Here is a 21,517-nt window from a genome sequence, read left to right as displayed (position 1 = left end):
TAAAAGCGGGTTCACAGTTCGCCCTCACAACAGCCAAAAACAGGACTTTTGAGCATATACATACATTTTCAAATTCAAGCTTTGGGTACGTAGGCTTAGTATACGAGTTGGCCCAAAGTGTTGGGCTTAGACATGAAGGCCACTGATTTTGGGCCTAGATAGCTTAGTAAAAGCTTAATCAAAGCCTCTTAAAGGAGACAATAAGAACAAATGAATTACATAATTTAATAATGGTCTAATTCATGTCATAATTTAATCTCTAATGATATACAAAATTTAATGGTTTAATTCATGACACGCGACATATAGGTCAATGGGATTTTAATTTAAAATCTTATGATTTCAATTTATAACCTTCTTTCAACCCCTTCAAACACTTCCACTTTCAATAGCCCAAATCACTTCCAAGCTCATTTAATATTCGAGCCAGAATTTGTGTTCATGAAGTGTCTCATTTAATAATCGAGTTGAGCACGAGCCGAGCATATACGAGCCGACCCCAAACTCACTTGCGAACACCTCTAAACACATTTATAATCAATACCATAACATGATTGGGATGGTGTCTAATCCGAATTTTATTAAGTGATAAGTTTTTAATGTGTTTTGGGCAAATTGGGCCAAGTTGGCTAAGTGTGGTATACTAGTTTAAGCCCATTTAGTGAATTGTGAGCCTTGGATGGTTAACCTATTTAGGATGAGATCTAAATGGACCATTTTTAATTTTGACCCAAGTCCCCATAAAAATATTTTGAGATTTTTAGAAGAAAAACTAAATCATAAGCAGCAATTATGATCTCTCTCACAATTGCTGGATATCCCAATCCTGCTCAACCATGAAACAAAGTTTGGAAAAAAAATCAGGAAAGTTTCCATTTTAAGATAATTTCCAAATTAAGAAAGTTGCCAAATTAGGATAGTTTCTATTTTAGAAACTTTCCAAATAAAGAAAGTATTCACTCAAACTATATTATAATTAAAGAGAGTATCAAGAAGTAAAGGACATGCATTTGTTGAGGTGAAACCTTATTTTAAGTATTTATTTGGCTCAAGGAAAAATTAATAGCGCGGTACCGAGGTTAGGATAGAATGCACCACACTGATATTACAATTACGTGAATGTGTGAGTATCATTAAGTTGCATGCTGAGTGCACCTTATAATTGACTGGCTAGTCCGGACATATTTGGGGTCACAAGTGTTGCCATACTCTCAAAAATTGCACCGCACAACTTTTCACATACGGGGTACAATTGTATGCAAGGTCATATTAATACAATTAAGATAGTAAGAAAATTTACGTTTTATTTCAAATTTGTACGTATTATGCCATTAATCTTCCTCTTCCTCTTCCTCTGTGTTGTTAAAAGTTTTTCCCAAATTAACTAACAGTTTAAGGGGGAGGGGGGGCGGGGGGAGGACAACCCCAAGCCTTCACCTAGGTCTGCCCCTAACATATCTTTACTTTTGCTATATCTATGTTATGTTATGTCATGTTTTAATAAGTGCCTCAAGGCATAGACCACGAAAAGAAAAGAAAAGAATGAAGGGACCACTAGGCTCATTAAGTTTTGTTATGACATACTTATTTTGTTACGACTTTATGGTTCTGCAAATTATTTTAACATGTCTACACAAAGAGAAGGAGGGGGGGGGGGGGGAGAATGATTCAAATTCATGACCTCTGCTTAATGAGGCGTAGTCTCCAACCGATTGATTTACTCCTTAAGATGAGTTACCCCTTAAGAATCTCATGAGTCATGACAATTATTATAGTGGTTTATATAAGCGTTTTGAACTTCTTATTAAGTAAGATAACACCTCTAAGGCTTTAAGGTTCATAACTCTCTCACTTGGGCTAGGGGTGTAAAAAAGAATTATCTATATTTTCCAAGTAAATTTCATGTAAAGATTCGTAATCATTATTTTTAATTAAGGAATTATGATTCCCTCATTTCAATATTTACCCATTTTAAATTATCTTCAATCTTTTGAATTCATTGTATTTTACTAAGTTAATATATTTTAAAAAAGCAAAATATGGAAAAAAAAAAAATTTCTGTCTTTTTAATGTGATTTTGATCCGGATTTGTTAAGTTATGGTCAAATTTCCCACGTAGCATATCCATCCGTAAAAGGGGTCTGACCATGATGGCGGTCCAATTCATTCAAAACGTTGCCATGGCTTTTAATTATTTTGTATTATTAAGAGGAAGAAAGTCGTCCCTTCGGCAACTTTTTGAATGAAGAGAACCTTGAAAAAACAAACAAAAAGCCGCCCTTTGCAATGGATGGCTTGGCCTACACGTCCACCGCTTTTTTGTTCTTAGCCATTCAAAAAGCCGGCCAACTCATCGTTGTGTGTGTACACGGGAAGGAATACGTACGAACTGTAAAGAGCAGGAAAAGGAGGGATCGATGTTTTAACCATCTAATTTTATTTGAGAAATTGTAGAATTTATTTATTTTTTAATCATTTTTATAGTGAATGAATAAATTTTTTATTAAATTTGTGTGGAGTCTATATTGTAAAAATAATAATTTAAAGATAATTGTGTCACCTATCTCATTTTATCTCCGTGATTATAGCTAATCAATTGATTAAAAATTGCTTTGAATGTCTTATGCAGATTATATTATAATTGTTTGGGTTTCATACGTCACTAGTAATCATCTTAATTTATATTTGATGTGAAAGGCTTCATCATTCCCCACACTTCATTTACATATCATACAATTTTTTATTAACTTACTTTTAGTGGGAAAGTTTATGTGCGCGCGTCTAAGATTCGTTTTATTATAATTTGATCAATATAACTAAATGAGATAAATTTTTTAACTTTAATTTGTTAATTTTATGTCAGATTTGAATTTAAGTCGTATTGAGACATATGTATAAGATTTTATTGATCAATTATAATCTAATTTATTAAATTAAACGAGTGAGATCCCTAATATAAAAATATAGATGTTTGATCTCTTGGAATTGCTAATCTAATGTTGATTTTGTTGAGAATATGACATACAATTGACTATTCAAGGTGGGATCAACTTTTTGTCCTGATTTTTTTTTTTTTTTTTTTTTCCCTATGCTATACAAAGGGGGGAGGGGGTGGGTAGGGGGAAAAGCTTAGGAATTTTGATGGTATAAAATACAATACACCACTATGTGAAACATCTGTCAGATTTGGTACCAAAAAATAGTAGCTTGAGGCCAGATTTGTACTAAAGGTATCCCATCTGGTTGATCGTGACTTTGGGACTTAACAAAAACAACCCATACCAAAACTCACAACCTCACACCTTTTCCTTTTGAAATTTGGCTACCCTTCTGGCTCTTCTTTTCCTCTCCAAATGGCTCAGGTTCTGCTTTTCATCTTCCCTTCTCCATAAATATAATGCTTTTGGCCTCCGATTTACGTGCTTTGTTACATGTAATGATATTATTTAATGTTAATCCTCTTTAATTACTTTTCTGATCAACTTCTTTCTCTTTGGGTTTATTTGTAGCAGAAGGTGGTGTTGAAGGTCCTGACCATGACCGATGAGAAAACAAAGCAGAAAGCCATAGAAGCTGCGGCTGATATTATTGGTATTTTAATTTCTCATATCTTTTGTTACACTATACTCAAAATTCTCACGAAAATTCATTTCTTTTGGTGGTATAATCTTCATTTTTCTTTTTAAAAGACAAACGAAGAAGAATATATCTGGGTTCACTAGCTGGAAAAAGAAATATTGAATCTAATGTGGTTTTTGTACATCTTTCTCTCATATATAATAATAATAATAATAATAATAATAATAAGAAATGATTATTGATTGTTTGATCAACAGGGGTTGATTCAATTGCGGCAGATCTGAAGGACCAGAAGTTAACAGTGATAGGACAAATGGATACAGTGGCGATAGTGAAGAAGTTGAAGAAAGTAGGGAAAGTGGACATAATTTCAGTTGGGCCTGCCAAAGAAGAGAAGAAGGAAGAGAAGAAGGAAGAAAAGAAAGAGGAGAAGAAAGAAGAGAAGAAGGAAGAGAAGAAGGAGGAGAAGAAGGAAGAAAAGAAAGAGGAAAAGAAATAAGTAGAAGATGAAGTTCAATCAATCCTACTTGCTATTTCTTGGTAATTTTATTTATATATATACATACATATGTCAAAGGGTTGCTTGAAATAAGGTTTTAATCGAAGAGAAATGCTATGTATACTCTACTTACTTCAAAGCGTTCATTCTCTTGTCTAAAAATGAGCACTTGAGAGTGTGTGTAACACTTCTTGTAATTGAAAATTTTCCATTAGGAAACTTTTCGATTACAAAAGCTCATGGTATATGGAGGTTTGTAGACTTGTAGTTGTATAAATGAAATATTAATTAACAATGTGATGACATTTTCATGTGGTTTGTTTTCTTTAGCAGTGTTTTAGATGTAGGTTTCGTAAACGTCTTGAAATCCCACATAATGCAAATCGCTTTTGAGGTTGTCAAAACATCGCTGGTCTTGTCTTTTTGATAGGGAACAAGAAAGAAAGAAAGAAAGAAAGTGCAAGAGAATTTTTCTGCCTGATTCCTTCTTCTATTTGTTTGTGGGTCATTTTCTATCCAAGCTAAAGAACACCAAAGTCTAAATCCGCCAAGATATCGTTCACGGAAATGGAATTGAATGAATACAAAGCCCAACTGTTAAAATCATTCTTTGAGAGCGTGATGTATGGTACAAATTTTGAGAGCATCAAATATAGCGGTTGCCACGATCGGCCTAGGTGGCTTGACGGTGACCTGATGTTGATTGCTCAAGTTAAATGACTCAGATGAGAGCAGGATCCCCACCTACTCTCTGAAATATGGCATGCATCAAATTCTCAAAGAGCAGCCATCAGTGGCCCTGTCGGCTGGTTGAATGTTTAAACACCTTGCCATGTGATGCTTAAATGGTAAGCTTTATATTTTCCATTAGAGTTAATAATTTTTTACACACACGGAAATTAACGAATTATGATTAATAGGTCTGTTCCGTTTTATTAATTAGAACGAATTATAATTAACTTATATAATCTTATACTTATACTTCGACACGACTTAAAACTTGACATATGATCAGTTTTCCATGGGTTGGACCATGCAGATGTGTCGGTTGTTTGTTGTTAAAAGCTTTGAGAAAGTGGAAACAGAGTCGGCAAAATGGGCCACACAACTTTTGCTGCACTACATCCTAAAATTGGGTGACAGGGACTCTCATTAACTACAAATGAGGATTTTGAAGAATAAACATATTTGTTTAAAAAACATATGGAGAATAAATATATTTGTTTTTTAATTTCTTGGCATGCACCAAAGGAATAACATATTTGTTTTTAGTTTCTTGTCACGCCTCAAAAGTAATTAGTTTAATAAGAAAAGTGCCACCATTTAATACGTCAGCTGGGGATATTAGAATATCAAAATGCGTAGACTGCCTAGCTGGGAACGACTAAAAAGTAAAAATGGCAAAGTGTGATGAGGGAATTTTGTTTATATACACAATCTTATCAATAATCGAATTTAAAAAGTCAATAAAATAATAATAACCGCAACCAACCCAGCGTCACTACATAAACAACGACATTATAAAAATAATAATAATAAAAAAACTATGAGAATTAGAAATACTCCCGTGGGATCATCGATGGAAATGAGTCTCACATTGTGGCTATGAAAATCTGTTCAATTCTAGAAATCCATTTTCAATAGACTAGAATTATGCATTTATGCAATGCATGCATCAGCATGTTGACAAACAATATAGCTACCTATATTTCCTTGCTAGGCTTGTCAATATGCGGTCCCTGCAACCAATAATCCACAAATTTTCTGGAGACATTTATTAACAAAGTTGAACACAATCAAATGCAACTGTCAAAAACTTATCTCATGATTACAGTTTTTCCAACTCTAACATCAGGGGGCTTAAAGCAGTTGAAAGAGGGGCAGGGAAGAGAGCTTTTAATGATCTAATGCTATTTATTCAAGCCATAACAACTGCAGTTTCAAGAATTAAACCAACATAGTTTATTCTAATCAAGAACCATCTTCCAAAGCCTGCGGCTGTACAAAAAATTCATGGTGATATGGGGCATAATATCCCTTCTCTCTTTTAGAACAATTTCAGCAAATGTTTTGCAAACCAATCCTGATTCTTAGTTACTAATCCTCATAATATGTTTCATAAAACGAATTAGTCCTGACCTTAGAACCACATTATGTCTTCTGACTCAAGAGCTCATGTAGCTGCCTGGACATTTTATCTCACAACTCCCGTGTGAGGAAGTCAGACTAAACACTGCATAAGTAAACAATAAGATCATTCACATACACATACATACATGTAAACTTAAAACTTGTTAGTGCATCAGTTAATAAGGATGTATTATACATCTACTGACTTGAAAATGAAAAAAACCATGCATATTGCAGAGAGGGTTTTTATGTTGAATATACAAAAGTTTTCCATGGTTTTCCAGGAGGGTATCTAGGTCTATAAGACTAATTACAATTTAAAATGATATCAGGACATGCTTGATGTAACAGTGAATTCAAATGAACCTGAGATATCAACCTCACAGATGCTTATGGGTAAAGGGAGGCCTCCACGCATTGTGTAGCTAGTTGTTATCTTTGCAGTAGAGACACTAATCAGATAGCAACAGCAACATTTCATGAGAACTCAACCTGGCAATTGACTGGGGATAGTAGTGGTTCCAAGATCATCTGGAACATAAGTAGTGTCTGACCTATAGACCCAGGCATCCGTGAGGTTATAGGGGCAAAATGCTATGCTGATGGAAAGCAACAGCCAGAGGGTAACTCCTCCTAATTTCCAGCCATAAATTTTATAATTTTCAGGCCAGTCAGAGGGGTGGCCCAACCACCCCATTTAATTAATTAATTAATTAATTTTTATTTTGTATTGTGGGGAGACACATAACACATTAACAGATTCTATCAAAGTTTTCAACAAAAGTTGGAAGCAAGGAGCTTGATGCCATTTTTGCTTACCACAGGGAGTTCTAAGTCACTTTCTAAACTCTAGGGAGCTTATTGCAAATGGATGAAACCACATGGACTGATTTTATATTTTTTTTCCTAAAAATTGGGATGTTTTTTCTTAATAAACAGTATTATATGACCCTAGACATAAGTAGTAGATCAATCATGTTGTGTGACATGCAATTGCAATCACCAGCAACAATGCTACCACTTAAAAGATATCATCACCAACATGTCACATGGCGGTTCTCCATAACCAACTCTACGTCTGGACACACCAAACAATAAAACCACTGCCTCACCTATGCCATGTCACCATTGCCGCTAATTCTACATCAGAACCACCATGATGTACACCACTACTGCTACTTTTTTCTCTTTTTTTTTTTAATAAGTAATTGAAATTCAATAAAAGCGCAATGGCACAACCCAACTGGTGAGACCAATACCCATATTTAAAACCGTAAGCACAATATCTTCATACCTTTTTTGATAAGTAATCCAGATATCATAAAATATCTTCATATCTTCATACCTTAAATCTACTTTCATACCTCAACAACCAACAGCACCACCCATATGGCCCATATGCCATAAACCCATGCTGCGAAACAAATACATTCTTGATTGCTTGCCAATTTACCTCTATGCAACCTCCATTGGTCAGAAATCTGAGAAAACACAAGAATCCAAAGTCTTGATGATTTTTAACTTACGCCATCCAAAACACTTAAGACTTGAATATAATCAGGAAATGGCAGGTCCATCAACATAATCATTGCAAACAAGGATTTTAGGCCCTGTGGAAAGGAAGCTAATTTCATAGAAGTTTGTGGAATTAAAGCTCTGATTTGACTTAACCATGAAGAAAAACTAATTCATGAATTCTAAGAAAACATCACAAAACTAATAAAAGTTTTTTTTGATAAGTAACAAAACTAATATAAGATACAATGCATTAGTGAGCAGATTGATTCATAAAACAAATCAAAGATATATCAATTACTCAGCCAAGGAATCCATGCTGGGTACATAGCCTTACAGACGACCAGCAGGAAAAAGTGCAATTTCTCCCTTCTGAAAAGAACAAGGATGTTGGAGGGGTAACTAAGATCATCAATTTTTTTGTACCAGCATCCTCTCAATTTGAAATTTTGAAATACTTCTTAATCAGGATTAGAATAAATGGCATTTCACCACCACATAAGAATGAGAAAAAAGCCAAAAGTTTCAAAAGATTTCCCAGCAGTCCATGCAAAATAAGGATCCTATAATAAGAGTTGTATGATTTATTTTGATTACTTACAAGAAAAAAAATGTTGTACAATTCATTCAACATAGCTACTTACACTAACATGACAAAGGACAACAAAACAATGCTTCCTGCATCTCGATTAGATTATATTGTCTGAAATGACAAGATTATCAATGAAAAAGTAAAAATATAGTGATCTTCCTAAATGTTCTTTATATTATTAGTGTCATGCCTTTTGGTAAGACTTGTTTATTTTTCAAAAAATGGTGAAGGTAGTGTAGGAAATTGAAAAAGTATAAACTGGTACTTTTGGGGAAGTTTCATATAATACATTGAGACAGCCCAACAAAGGTCATCATTTTCATTTTTTCTCTTTTAACAGAAAGAATAATAAGCAAAATGAGTAAACACACACTGGTAGTTAATTTTCCTACTTACAACTTCACATAAGCGTTTAAAAACCACAAAGGCCACAAAGCTACCACAGGACAACGTGAAGAAAACCAAAGGGTATATAAGCCCAATGAAAAAAAAAAATGGTAGAAAATGTAAAGGAATCAGGTGTCCAAGTTTACCATGTAACAATATCCATCCCTTTTATCTTCTCAAGTTTTAAAATCACCATATTATTGACTAAATGATGTTCCTAGCAATTTGTCATACGGTTGATTGGTAACTTCAGTTTGAAAACATGAGACTGAAGCATTAACAAAATCAGCGTAGCGCCCATTTTAGTTCAGTCAGATCCATGGTTAGGTGAAAAGTATGTCACGTTGATACTTCTACAAGAAGCTGTGTCCACTCCTACCTTACCCATGACATGATATTTCTTAAATACTTTCAACACCTAATACTTCATGAATATTCAGAACTTTGAAAATGGAACTTGTAACATTGATATGCAGCATTCTTGGAAACTACTAGATAAGTATAGGACAGACCATGATTATTAGAATGCCACCTTTTTAGGCGAAGAAAAGATATAATTGTAAGAAAAACAAAGGAAAGGTTTGCAACATATGAATGATCAGGCAAGTAAAACCTAGGGATGCTTGCATGCTTAGAATATCAACCTGAAAAAATATATCAAAACAAACAATTTATGATTTTAACAAAAAACTAACATAGCGCTAAGTATTGTTTATGAATAATCCCTGCCAATGAAAAAATAGTACCAACAATGAAAGATGAGTATCGTTCTGACTAGGGCATTTTCACCTTTTCACATGATGTGTTAGCAGAGTTATAGCAATGTTCATAACTTTTTGAGCAAGTCAAATAACATCAATTCTACAAGCATAATATGTCAGCTAGAAACTTTCAGGTGAAAGGATCATCGCATAATTTTCTAGTAACAGAGAACTGCTTCTTTTTTTTTTTTTTTTTTCTTAATTAGTACTAATAGAGGACTGAATTTAACAATTACCTACAAGCAGGTGTTTTCTAATTTTCTTTTACTTGTTACATTAATTTTTTTCTTTAGTGTATGCATGCAGATAGATATGCGGGTATAGATCAATATATAGATAGACATAGATATCAAGATTTCACTTCATAAGAATTGCTTTGTCATTGGGATTCAACAGCAACTCCTCCATCAATATCAGCTTTACAATTTAACTCCTCCTTGGAAAATGTTCATTATTTTTCATGCAATGATGACCAAACCTTAAACTGTAGCTATAACAATAGGATAAATACTTGTGATCCATGGTAATACCGGAAAAGGTAAGTGACAAGGAAAAGTAACAACTTAAAGTACCTCTACAGTATGCATTAAGCTTGAAGGAACTGCTGATTTTCAAAGACAATGAAGCATACAAAGCGAATGACCCAACAAATTGGCTCTTTTCTATATGTCAAGCATTCAGCATGAAAAGGAGAATAATAGCATTAAGGGGAAAAGGTTATGCATACTTTAATCTTTTTCCTTCTATGATAACTGAAGCAGCAGGCAAGAGCTGGATGAATTAGTTATGTGCCTACGAGGTTACAAGAGAATAATCTCCAATTACATATTTTGCCACTTTAGCATCTCCTATATTTCTTGAATTTCGAGACAAGATGAGCATACTGCCCCTTATCCACCATATGTCTTATTACTTCATGAGCTTCAGAAAGCTTTCCAGCATTTCTCAAATTACTCACTAGGGTGCTGTACACAAGAAAATTTGGATTACAACCTCTAGATTCCATTTCCTTAAGCAATGAGCATGCCTCCTCGAATTTCCCAGCCATACAAAACCCACGAATCATGGAATTGTATGTGAATACATTTGGAAGCTGTCCCTTGATTATCATCTCATCAAACATTTCCTGAGCTTTCTCAAGCTCCCCAGCCACAATATATCCTGTGATCATTACAGTGTAACAAACCACATCAGGCATACACCCAGTCTTTATCATTTCATCAAAAAAATATTTGCAGGCATCCAAATTTCCAGCCCGGCTAAATCCATCTATTAATGTGGTGAAGTGAAGAACACTCGGATCCAAACCTACTTCCTTCATGTGATTCAAAAGATTAAGGGCTGCAAGCGGTTTGTCTCCTTTTCCCAGAACATGCAGAAGAATGTTATATGTATGCAAGTCTGGAGAAAATCCACTTCTACCCATTTCATCAAGCAGTCTATGAAACTGATCCAACTTTCCCAACCTATACTTTGCACACATGACAACATTATAAGTTAGAATATCCGGAGAATGACCCTCAACTAACATCTGCTGATACACCCACTCAATCAACTTGTATTGGTTTATCGCGAGAAGGGAATGCAAAATCGCATTGTATGAATGTTTGAATGGCCTGTAATTAAATGTCTTTGATTTTATGAACCTCTCCACAACTTTCCTAGCCAATCCCGCCCCACCACAAGTGCAAATCAATATGTTAAATGTCCGTGCCGTGGTTGGGAACCCATTCTCAATCATCTCATCAAGTAACCTCCACATTGCCTTAAACTCCTCACAATCTGCAAAGATCTTCATTATTAAATGGTAACAATTTGCTGTGTGCCTGTAATTCCCCTGCTGACCAGACCACACGAAAAACTTATACCCTAATTTTGCACACCGCATCTTATTGCCATAATTTACATTCCTCAAAATTCCCAACAGAACCTCCCTTACAAGAAGCCCAGAAAGCCTTACATACAACTCGTCTAGAGCCAACTTCGTATCAAACCCCGGGCCGTCTTGCTCGAGAACTTCAAGAACCCTCCCGGCATCAATCTTTACATTGTCAAAAAAACCCTGCCTCACCGAGAAATGTCCCCGGGCGCGGCTTTCATCAGGTTTTTCATAAGAAATGGAATCAAAGTCCGAATATCTCCACATTCCTTTCAACGGTTCCTCAATGCATCCAAACCCATTATCAACTTTATCGCCATCGAACCCACGGTCGCATATTTGTCGTGAAATGATGAAAAAACACGAGATTTTGGGAACCACTCTTGGACCAAACAAATATATAGAGTTCATTTCTACTCCCCATTATCAATGAAACTTTGCGGTTCCCAAAAAATCCAAGAAACCTACTAACAGATTGAGAATTCTAAGCATATAGAGCTCCAAAAGCTTTCTATGATGAAATTGAGGGACACCCATTAAAATGAAAAGGCCCAGATACACAAAAGGGGTTGAATCGAATAAGAAATGTTCATCGAGTAAGGACTTCGCTTCACCTGTGAAGGAGGCGGAGGACTTACCTGGGATTAAGCAAATTGGTAGGGAGATATCGGTCTTCCTGAGCTGACTCTAAGTCCCGCCTGAGGTTTTGCTTGTGTGAGTGAGGAAATGGAGCAACTTGGGAGAGGAAACTAAAAGCCCTTCCAGCGAGGGGAAATGTGGAGGAGATTTTGGTATTTCGGTAAAATACTTGAGCGCTCCCCAATCGGAGCGAACCACGTTGCAAGGGTTCAAGTCATGGAAACCTAGATTAAGGATTGTACTTGTAAAAACATGAGTTTCCATAACTATTCAAATTGTACCTAATTGTGGCAAAGGACCTTGTAGTAAATTGCAACCTTTCAAGTTCAATCAATGTACATATTAGATTTGTGATAATTTATGTAATTAATGGGATAAAAAGGTACTTGATACTTCTATAAAAATTAGGGCACTGATACAGGGCACGCGGCGTGCGTGGTACATCGTGCAAAAAAAAATTTTCTTTTTTCATTTTTTTTTTTTTTAAATTTTACTTACCCTAAAAATTAAGTTAATCCATCTTGCTTTTCCTAATTTTGACAAGGCATATAATTTTCTAAATAAGATCCTTAATTAGGGAATATGACCCATTTCATGTGAAATCGAGATAAGTTATTTTATAGCTAAAATTTATTTTACAGATTTAACGTATACATGATGATGTCACATGATAAATATTGTTGGATGCAATAAAATAAAATTTTGACCCTAAAATTACAATGTGTGTGTGACATGGCAATGGCATAATAGATGTAGGTATTGTTTGTTAAGTGACAGCACGTTCCCCCACTTCCACGGCACTGTTCCTCGATCAAAGATATCTAACCACGCTGCAATGAGACACGGTTAACCGTGTGTATGGGAGAAGCTAAGTTATATTAAAAGACAAATATGCCCTTATGAAAAATAGAAAACCAATGTTCATCATTTCTTCCTCTTCCTGCTCCCTCATTCGTTCTTCATAGTTCATCATTTCTTCCTCTTCCTGCTTCCTCATTTGTTCTTCCACATTTCATCATTTCTTCTTCTTCCTGCTCCCTCATTCATTCTTCCACATCCGTCCCTACTTCCCAGCTCCCCCATGGTGTGGTGTCTTGCCAGTCACCAAGCCGATGAAGGTGCGGCTGATTCCCTTTCCTTATTGATCCTCCTATATGCCAAGACAGAGAATGGGGAAAATAAAAAGAGAATGGCGGAAAGAGGAAGGAGATGGAAGGAGGAAGAAGGGGTGAGTGTCGCTGGGGAAGAGGGGTAGAAGTTTGTTGTTGTGAGAAGGGTGGGAAAAATTTGGGTATATTTGTGTAGGTGTTTTGAAGGGGCAAAATAGGAATTATTTACACTTTTAATTTTCAAATCGAGCCTTACATACTATGTCAGTCTGTTTAACCACAGATCGTACCTGATACTTCAGCGCCAACCCAGAGGTCTACAATGTCGTGTAAACTCAGGGAGTTTGCCAAATACCCTCGTAATGACGTGTGTAATTGAGTAATGCTATTTAAAAGAAAGAAATGTTATAGTGCAATAAAAAGACTATTTTTGGCCTATAAAAGTCATAGGTGGCAAGAGGCCATGGTCTCCATCCGTAGTTGCTGTGGCCTTACCTACTGATAGACCTATGACCTCTTGCCACCTAGGACTTTTATGGGCAAAAAATGATCTTTTTTATTGCACTATAGCATATCTCATTTAGTAGACTCACATACCACTGGCACACAACTATGATGATGTGACAGTTGAAATCAATATTTTGATCAACAAGGACTTATAAAAATAAAAATCAATGGCTAATATTCATTGTCACATCATCATAGTTGTATAGCAGTCGTATAAGAGTACTAAATATCATTGATCGTACATAGAACTTTTGTGAAAGTATTAAAAGGTATAATACAAACAAAACAAATAATGCTAAAAATTACATTTTTATCCCACAATTATCTCACAACCAACCGTTCGATTAATCCTTGTAAAAAACAAAAAGTCTAAAAGTTTATTAGGACCGTCACGTTAACATTGTAAGATAGTTATGAAATAAAAATACAATTTCTAGTATTTCTCCAAATGAAACTAGTTAGATTTTACATGAGATTAGCCTAATAAGGATTTGTTGTTTTTCTAACAATCCATCCAAAGTTAATTAAGCTCGAGTTTGCAATTTGACTTGACATGGCTCTATTAAGAAGTAATGATACAAACTTTTGAGTAGAACTTACTCTTAAAAACTAGTTTGTAAATGAAAAGTGTCCACGAACTTATATACACATATATAGTTAATATTAGACTTAACATATATAGGGCAATAGGATCGTAACGTAAACTAGCTAATATTATGTACAAAGCCTAGCAGCAGTTTGTCCTTTTCTTTCCTACAAATTCCATCACGTTCATTGTTCTGGTAGTTATTTGAAAAGGTTTTTATTCTTCTAGTTAACAGGATGAAGTTCCCCATAGTTGTGAAGATTTAAACAATATACAAATCTTGTAGCAATTGCAGAATTACATCAATTTGTATATAGAATAACTTACCACAAAATTCTACAAAAACTTGCTAATGGACAGTTATGATTGGAACCATCTTCTAAGCTGCCTAGAACCTTGCTTTTCACCATCAGTTTTCTCATAACTCTGCCTTGAGAACTTGGATCTATATTGCTCAATTGGCATTTCAACTTTATCTACTTCGCCTTTCCCCTCAGGGCCTTCACTCTCCTTTCTTTTTTTTTTCTTTTTTTTTTTTGGCTTTTTTCTTCTCTTCAAATCTTTCTCTTCCTTCGGACTTCGCAGCTTCCACGAAATTGGCTGCCGTGTTGCCCTTGGGTGATCCTCCACTTGATTTCTGACTGATTGGGAAGGAGTGTGCGGATGTGTGGCCAAGGATTGCAAGTGCAGCAAATGTCATCGTTTTTTTTTTATTTTTTCAATGTTGGGGAGGAGAAAAAAGAAATTACAAAAAAATAAAAAACAAAGGTGACAAAGTTTTCTTAAGAACCGTTGGGAATTAGTCAAAATGACCCAGTCCATCAAACGAACCAAAACCTACAAAAAATGTCGTATTAAAAGGCAAATGTCATTGTTTAAAGGTTCAAAGTCGTGCTATCTTTGTTCTTCCTTTTTGAACCGATGATCTTTATGTTTTGATGGCATTAGAGGTTGCAAAATTTTACCGGATTTGGTGTGTTTTGAACAGCTGTGTATTGAAAATCTGAACTACTTTTTTATATAGATAGAAATTGATGCTTGTTTTTGCCAATTTGATCTGCCTTAGTTCCGGAACTTTGTTTTTGCCAAAAGCAGTCAAAGCAGAGTCAAGGTATATTTCACGGTGATCATCCCTTGAGCGCTAGCCTCATAAAGAAGCTCGAAACAAAAATAATTAGAATAACCTAATCCAAATTTACTTTAGTTTAGGTAGAATAAACTTTGAACTTGTTTCGGTCTGGGAGGACGACTTTCAAACAACCAATATTTTATCAAACAAATGTGCTCTGTATCAGATTTGTCTTAGATTCTGTAAAAAAAAAAAAAATACAAGAGATTTCTTTTAGTTTTTTCAAGAGTCCATATTTAATTTCAAGTTTTTCAGGAAAAGGGGAGAGAGAGAAATTAAAATCTCGACTGCTCAAAAAAAAAATCCTGTAGTTATTTTACCAACACCAAAGCCAAATCTGCCATTGAGTAGATGGGTAACGAAGTATTAAGTTTTGAATCCGGCAATATGTTGACACTCAACAATCCATGTAAGTTGCCTCAAGTTCCTATCTTGTAATCACTTGTGCAAAAGGAATGTGTAGGGATATTAATTTAGCAGTGACCATAACAAACAAAAGCATGCATTTAAAAGCGTCTCACCCAAATGGCCTGCCTAAAATGAGAATCAAGCAACCTCCAATTGTTCCATCTTCACTCGGAATCAGAATCAGGATTGGAAGAGGATCTCACTGTCCTGTACCTATTTTCATGATATTCATCATCTTCATCATCTGCAACTTCTTTCTTCTCACTTATAATACCTGGATAATGATAGTTGAGGGAGTTGTCACGAGTTAAGCAATGCAAAACAAGCAGGACAAAAGAGTTACCTTTCTTTATTAGTAGGACCTCAAGCGCCTTTGTGGTGAAATCGTCTTTTCCTCCCAGATCTTGAAACCCAACCAGCCTATCTACTGCAATTCCTTTTCTGAAAGAAAACATTGCGACAATGATAATTTGATGCAACAACTCGAACAAATCGGACCGTCATCAAAACACTCGATAAGGCCTATCAGCACTGTGAGACTTTGGCTAATCGTTGAGACAGGCAAATTCCACCAATTGTTCATCATCAAAGAGCCAGATGGCACAGTACTGATATGCCTCTTTAATAGTTAAAATGATGAAATAGAACAGTTAAAAACAACAGATATGCCCTCACCTGAACAATATGACACAAGGCAAAGTCTTGACTCCTAGTTTGGCAACGAAGAAGGGTGCATTCTGCATTTCAATTCCAGTCATGTATCTTATTTTGTATCTTGATTTCTTTAAAGCGTCAACTTTTGCACATAAATAGATCCCCAAATCCCAATGTCGCAATCATATATACTTGAGTAAATAACTAATTAGTTCTTCATTGAATCATATGAACAGAAAAAAACAATGCATACCAACCTCTGCGTCCAGTTTGATGAACTTTGCATCAAGATGTCTTGGTGCAAGGGACTTCAAATGCTTATCCATTATCCTAAAGAGATCCATTTGACATGAACCATTTGCCATGAAACCGTAAACTTTGCAATTCAGATATTAGGTGTGTGCACATGGGTGTATACTTGAAGAGACAGAGAGAGAGAGGAGAATAAGATGAAAGTAAAAGCTTTACTTGCAACGATAGAACTCCTGATGATAGAAATGACATATAACCTTTTCACTACTAGTAACTTCGCCCAAGAAATCTCCCTCAGTAATCTCCCGGTATTCTCCATGCCTTTGCTTCACTAATGCTTCTCGCTTTTCAGCTTCTTTCTATTAAAAAAATAAAAAAACCCTATCATAAATACTTACTAATTACAGAATGCTTACTCCAAATCTATATACAATCATGAATCCAGGAAAATTTAGGAAAAACATCAAAAGCCTAACCTTGAGAGCCGCAATCCTATCGGCATGCAACTTTTCCAGCTCAGGATCCTAATGTCACCCAGTGCAAGAACACCTTTATAAATAGAAACATTCGCATTAATATGCTGGATGCAAGAAGCACTGTCAAACTTACATCCATCAACTCATCGAGGTCGACCTCCTGGTTAATAGAACTTGACGCCTGTGCCTTATCTTGAGAAAGCAATTCCTGTAAAATCATATAAGCACATGAGAAATAAAACAATTGGCGATGTGGGTTGCAAAGTGATATAATCAAACATAACAACTTCAAATCTAGTTGGTTAAACAACATACCCACCCATACCAGTCTTTCTAACTCATGAGAATCATATTCTCCTATTACCAAGCAAACCCATCGTTTAATATCACCTAAACCAACTACTCCTCAGCATGCTTCAGCCAAAAGAGATAAAACAGTTAAAAGCAAAAGCCAATGAAGAGGAAAAACAACCATACTTCTGCAGGGGGTAATCATGTGAAAGAAGAAGTAACATTTGGATTCTTTTAATTTTTAATTTTTATTTATTTTTTAATTGTGCTCATAATATTAAGAACAAAAGCAACTCAAAGCACTTGCAATTAGCTGATGTATAAACCCTTGCGAAAATTCCAAAAACCCATCACTGACACACAAGGTACCAAAATTCAATTAACAGATCACAGGACAAATAAACACACAATCAGTTACCCTCCCTTTTCCCTTGTATTGTTCAGGAAAAAAAAAACACAATCAAGAAATAACTAAGAAGTAATTAAGAGTAAGACCTTCTGATAATCACGAGCAGCCGCTGCCATCACATTCCCAAATGCTAAGTTCGACAGAGTCGATTTCACTGTGTTCGGATCCATTTCTCTCTCTGAAAGATTTTAAAGCTTATCTGAATCGGGATAATAAGAGTAAACGATATCATTTTGAATCGAGCCAGTCGAATAGTTATGAACTTGTACGAAGGGATCTGGAAATGAAAGCCCTACATGTGCAGATCGTGAAACATTGTGGAAATAGAAAAGTTGGGATTGGGGGATCCAGCATATTGTTAGGAACCCGTATAACTAGTATTTTCTTAAATTAATTAGTCCTTTCCTTAGGATTGCTCTTCCTAGGATTAGGATTGTTTTCTTCTATAAATTCAGCGTTTTTCTGTACGGTGCAGTAAGCCATTGTCCGCGAGTGGTTTACCTGTGCAGAAATTGAGCGAGAGCTGGGTTGATCTCCGCCCTGCGTGGGTGTTTGTGATTGCTGTCACGGTGGGTTGCGCGGTGCTGCAATGTCGGAGCCTAAGTGTCGCTGGGGTGAGTGCGGGGACGGCAGTCGGTGGTTGGCTGACGGCGTTCTCTCCGGTAGCTGCGTTCTGGTAGCGGTGCGGTGGGAGGCAGCCGTGCGTGTGGAGGATGCGATACTGGTGCTGTGCTTCGATACTGGGAGCGGGAGGCTTGGATTGTGTTTAATTTAGGAAGAAGGGTGCTGTTAGTTGCACATTGGTGGTAGTTCCTATTCCAACTCACGGATAGGTTTATCCCCATACAGGTATTCTCTTATTCCCATTTTGGTGTAAAACTTGTAAGTTAGGGAAAAATGCAATTTACCCCTCTTGAAGTTTCAGAGATTTTTCAATTTTAATCCCAAAATTCAAAAATTGGCAATCTACCCCCCTGGAATTTAAAAAATTGGCAATTTAAACCTTCCGTTTAATTTTTCCGTCAAAATGGACGAAAATTTATGAAATTACATCATTACCCTCAGGCTTTTTTAAAAAAGATTTAGTCTAATTTAACGGAAAAATTAAATGGAAGGTTTAAATTGTCAATTTTTGAAACTTCAGGAGGGTAAATTGCCAATTTTTGAACTTTAGTGTTAAAATTAAAAAATCCCTAAAATTTCAGGGGAGTAAACTGTATTTTTCCCTATAAATTATAACTCTTCGTACGGCTATTAATGAGTCCAACTTGAGTGAGTACTGCTTGCATAAGCTTGATATGTTTAACTTTTAAAAGAGCTCGAGCTCGTGATGTGCTCAAATTCCTGGCTTGAGCCGAGCTCGAGCCACGAATTCAGCCATGTGCAAGCTGGAGCTTGAGCTTGAATATAAGCCAAGCTCAAGTCCTAGCTTGAGCTTAGCTTGGGATAAGATTATTTAATTTTTGTAGTTAATTTTAAAAATAAAAAATAAAAATTTACAAACAAATTTAACTAATTTCTCCAAAAACAATTACAAAACATATTTCTACAAATAAAATAAACTAAACTTATAAATCAAATTTAAACAAATACAAATCAAATACAATTATTGAATTTAATTATAATTTATAACGTATAAGTATAAACCATTATAAAAAACTATTATGCTTATATATATTTATGGCTTGTTCAAAATTGAGTCGAGCCTCGGCTCAATTTTGAGCTGTTTATGTTCACAAACAGCCCATTTAATAACCAAGTCGAACTTATTTGAGCCGAACTCGAGTATATTCACGAATAGTTTTGTTCATTTAACAACCTAGCCATTTAATAATTAGCCCCCATTCGAGCTTATTGTGTTATGACTTTATCCTATTCATAATAAGGGTGAAAAAAAAAAACAAAAAAACAAAAAAACAAAAAAACTTTAACGCCCTTCACTCATAGTCCAAAGAAAGAGCTTGGTATTATTGACTTAAGTTAATATAATATAGGTTTTTAAGGCTTAAAGATTCAACTAGTGTGTTTGTGTGTGTGTGCTGTGATTCCAGCAACATGTTAGCGAAGATTACTTCGCTGTAAATCATACAAGTGATCAAAAATTACATGATTTGAATTATTAAGAAGGTAACTCAAAGAGGATTTTACTCTAGGGTCCAACTATAGCAAAATATCTCTCCAAAGAGGCCCAACGATCACCTTTCTTGGTGACTGCGGTGCTGTAGCAAATTTGGCAGAAACCTAGTCCTAAGGTTTAGTCCTTATAAAGCAATGCAACAGACTCAAGAACTCATACACATGTTAATGTCTCATACTTAGGAAAATCATGCAATCATGCTTTACAAATCATATTCATGTCTTTTATGATAAGAAAATCAGAACTAACTCGCACCCTTTAGTGTTGGCAGCAAGTATAGGAAGATTAAACATCACCCATTTAATACATTTATTAATATATTACTAGATTTTCTTCATGCTATTCACAAAATTAACACTATACATCGATTATAGGGATTATTAGAACCCGTAACTAACCAAATCCAGTAGTCTTAGGAGAAAAGATGAAGAGATAAATTCTGCTCTCTTGGACAGCAAACTATTTGATGCTGGAAATTAATTTCTTGCATTGATTTTGGAATATTTAAGACATAGGGAAGTTAATAAAACATGAAGAAGACATAAGAGGTTAATAAAACATGAAGGAGAAAATTTGTTTCTAAGGTTTGATAAAGAAACAACTTGAAGAATACTTTGAAGATACTTACGTAAGAATTTGGACAAAAATTGCAGTTTCTAGTACAGCAGTGATAATAATGATTTGACTTAGGTTTTTAGTTTGGAAGAGTAGAGAAATAAGAAGGAAAGAGAGAAAATAGATAGTTGAATCATAGGAAATATGTTGCTGGAATTTGATGTGCTTTAGTGGAAGACTTGGGTGCTTTAGTGGAACATTATCCAGCTTTTGTTACCTAAAAACCTCCACTATAATGACAGCGGAAGATTTTCAGATTGCGTTTGAAAAATAGAACTTTTAAGTCAAAAATTATTTTTGCTAAAAAGTGTTTTTTAGCAAAATCTTTATTCTTAAGCTTTAGCCAAAAATGTGTTTTTGCCCTTTTTAGGGTTTTTGGAGTCTTAAAAGCGCTTTTAATTTTTTTACCAAACGGCTACTTTTTTCTTCAGATATGCTTTTTGAGTGTTAAAAGCATTTTTAGGCTCCTCACAAGCATCTCAAACAGGCCCGTATGGGCCGTACTGTTATAGGGGAACTTTAGCCAGCTTTTGTGAGGTAGAAACCTTCACAATAATGACTATAGTGCTCTCTTTGAGTTTTTTTTTTTTATCATCCCTCCACTATACCATCTAATAGCCTACGAAAATTGAAGTAAATAATCAAAGTAATATCATCCAAAATTTAATAAACTTAGTTGGAGAAATTATTTTACACAAGTACAACATATCAAATAAAGAAGGGGAAAATGCAGTTTACTCCCCTGAAGTTTTAGACGTTTTTCAATTTTAACCCCGAAGTTTAAAAATTAGCAATCTACCCCCCTGAAGTTTCAAAAATTGGCAATTTAAACCTTTCGTTTAATTTTTCCATCAAAATGGATGGAAATCTATGAAATTACATCATTGCGCTCAGGCTTTTTTTAAAAAAATTTCGTCCAATTTAACGAAAAATTAAACGGAAGGTTTAAATTGCCAATTTTTG

At 35.2% G+C, this 21,517-nt stretch overlaps 3 protein-coding genes across 5 annotated transcripts; 1 reads left to right on the top strand and 2 right to left on the bottom strand.

Moving 5' to 3' along the window:
* Window positions 1–3,162: 3,162 nt before the first annotated feature.
* On the top strand, window positions 3,163–4,407 carry LOC132182740 (heavy metal-associated isoprenylated plant protein 39). Its single transcript, XM_059596070.1, has 3 exons — window positions 3,163–3,362; window positions 3,513–3,591; window positions 3,837–4,407. Exons 1-3 carry the CDS (start codon window positions 3,354–3,356, stop codon window positions 4,076–4,078), a joined length of 330 nt encoding a protein of 109 aa, XP_059452053.1. The 5' UTR covers window positions 3,163–3,353; the 3' UTR covers window positions 4,079–4,407.
* A 1,161-nt stretch (window positions 4,408–5,568) lies between these two features.
* On the bottom strand, window positions 5,569–12,143 carry LOC132181495 (pentatricopeptide repeat-containing protein At1g55630-like). 2 transcript variants are annotated; one of them, XR_009440260.1, is made up of 3 exons: window positions 10,191–12,143; window positions 7,573–7,689; window positions 5,569–6,311 (listed from the first exon to the last, which is right to left on the bottom strand). XR_009440260.1 is itself a non-coding variant. In XM_059594744.1 (1 exon), the coding sequence occupies exon 1, from the start codon at window positions 11,751–11,753 to the stop codon at window positions 10,302–10,304; it is 1,452 nt and encodes a 483-aa protein (XP_059450727.1). In that variant the 5' UTR covers window positions 11,754–12,143; the 3' UTR covers window positions 10,020–10,301. The 2 variants fall into 2 exon arrangements, 1 of the variants encoding a protein (XP_059450727.1); XM_059594744.1 differs by lacking the exons at window positions 5,569–6,311; window positions 7,573–7,689 and having other exon boundaries at window positions 10,020–12,143.
* A 3,512-nt stretch (window positions 12,144–15,655) lies between these two features.
* Window positions 15,656–18,595, bottom strand: LOC132182331 (thioredoxin domain-containing protein PLP3B-like). Of its 2 annotated transcripts, none has more exons than XM_059595543.1 (9): window positions 18,304–18,595; window positions 17,889–18,001; window positions 17,236–17,310; window positions 17,103–17,150; window positions 16,843–16,985; window positions 16,632–16,704; window positions 16,396–16,457; window positions 16,064–16,161; window positions 15,656–15,994 (listed from the first exon to the last, which is right to left on the bottom strand). In XM_059595543.1, exons 2-9 carry the CDS (start codon window positions 17,970–17,972, stop codon window positions 15,885–15,887), a joined length of 693 nt encoding a protein of 230 aa, XP_059451526.1. In that variant the 5' UTR covers window positions 17,973–18,001; window positions 18,304–18,595; the 3' UTR covers window positions 15,656–15,884. The 2 variants fall into 2 exon arrangements, with proteins under 2 accessions (XP_059451526.1, XP_059451527.1); XM_059595544.1 differs by having other exon boundaries at window positions 17,889–17,980.
* Between the last annotated feature and the right edge of the window lie 2,922 nt (window positions 18,596–21,517).

The sequence above is a fragment of the Corylus avellana genome, chromosome ca5 (assembly GCF_901000735.1).
Source record: "Corylus avellana chromosome ca5, CavTom2PMs-1.0".
Classification (NCBI taxonomy): Eukaryota; Viridiplantae; Streptophyta; class Magnoliopsida; order Fagales; family Betulaceae; genus Corylus; species Corylus avellana.
The sequence above is the reverse complement of the archived record's forward strand: the minus strand, read 5'-3'. Positions and strand labels throughout refer to the sequence as shown.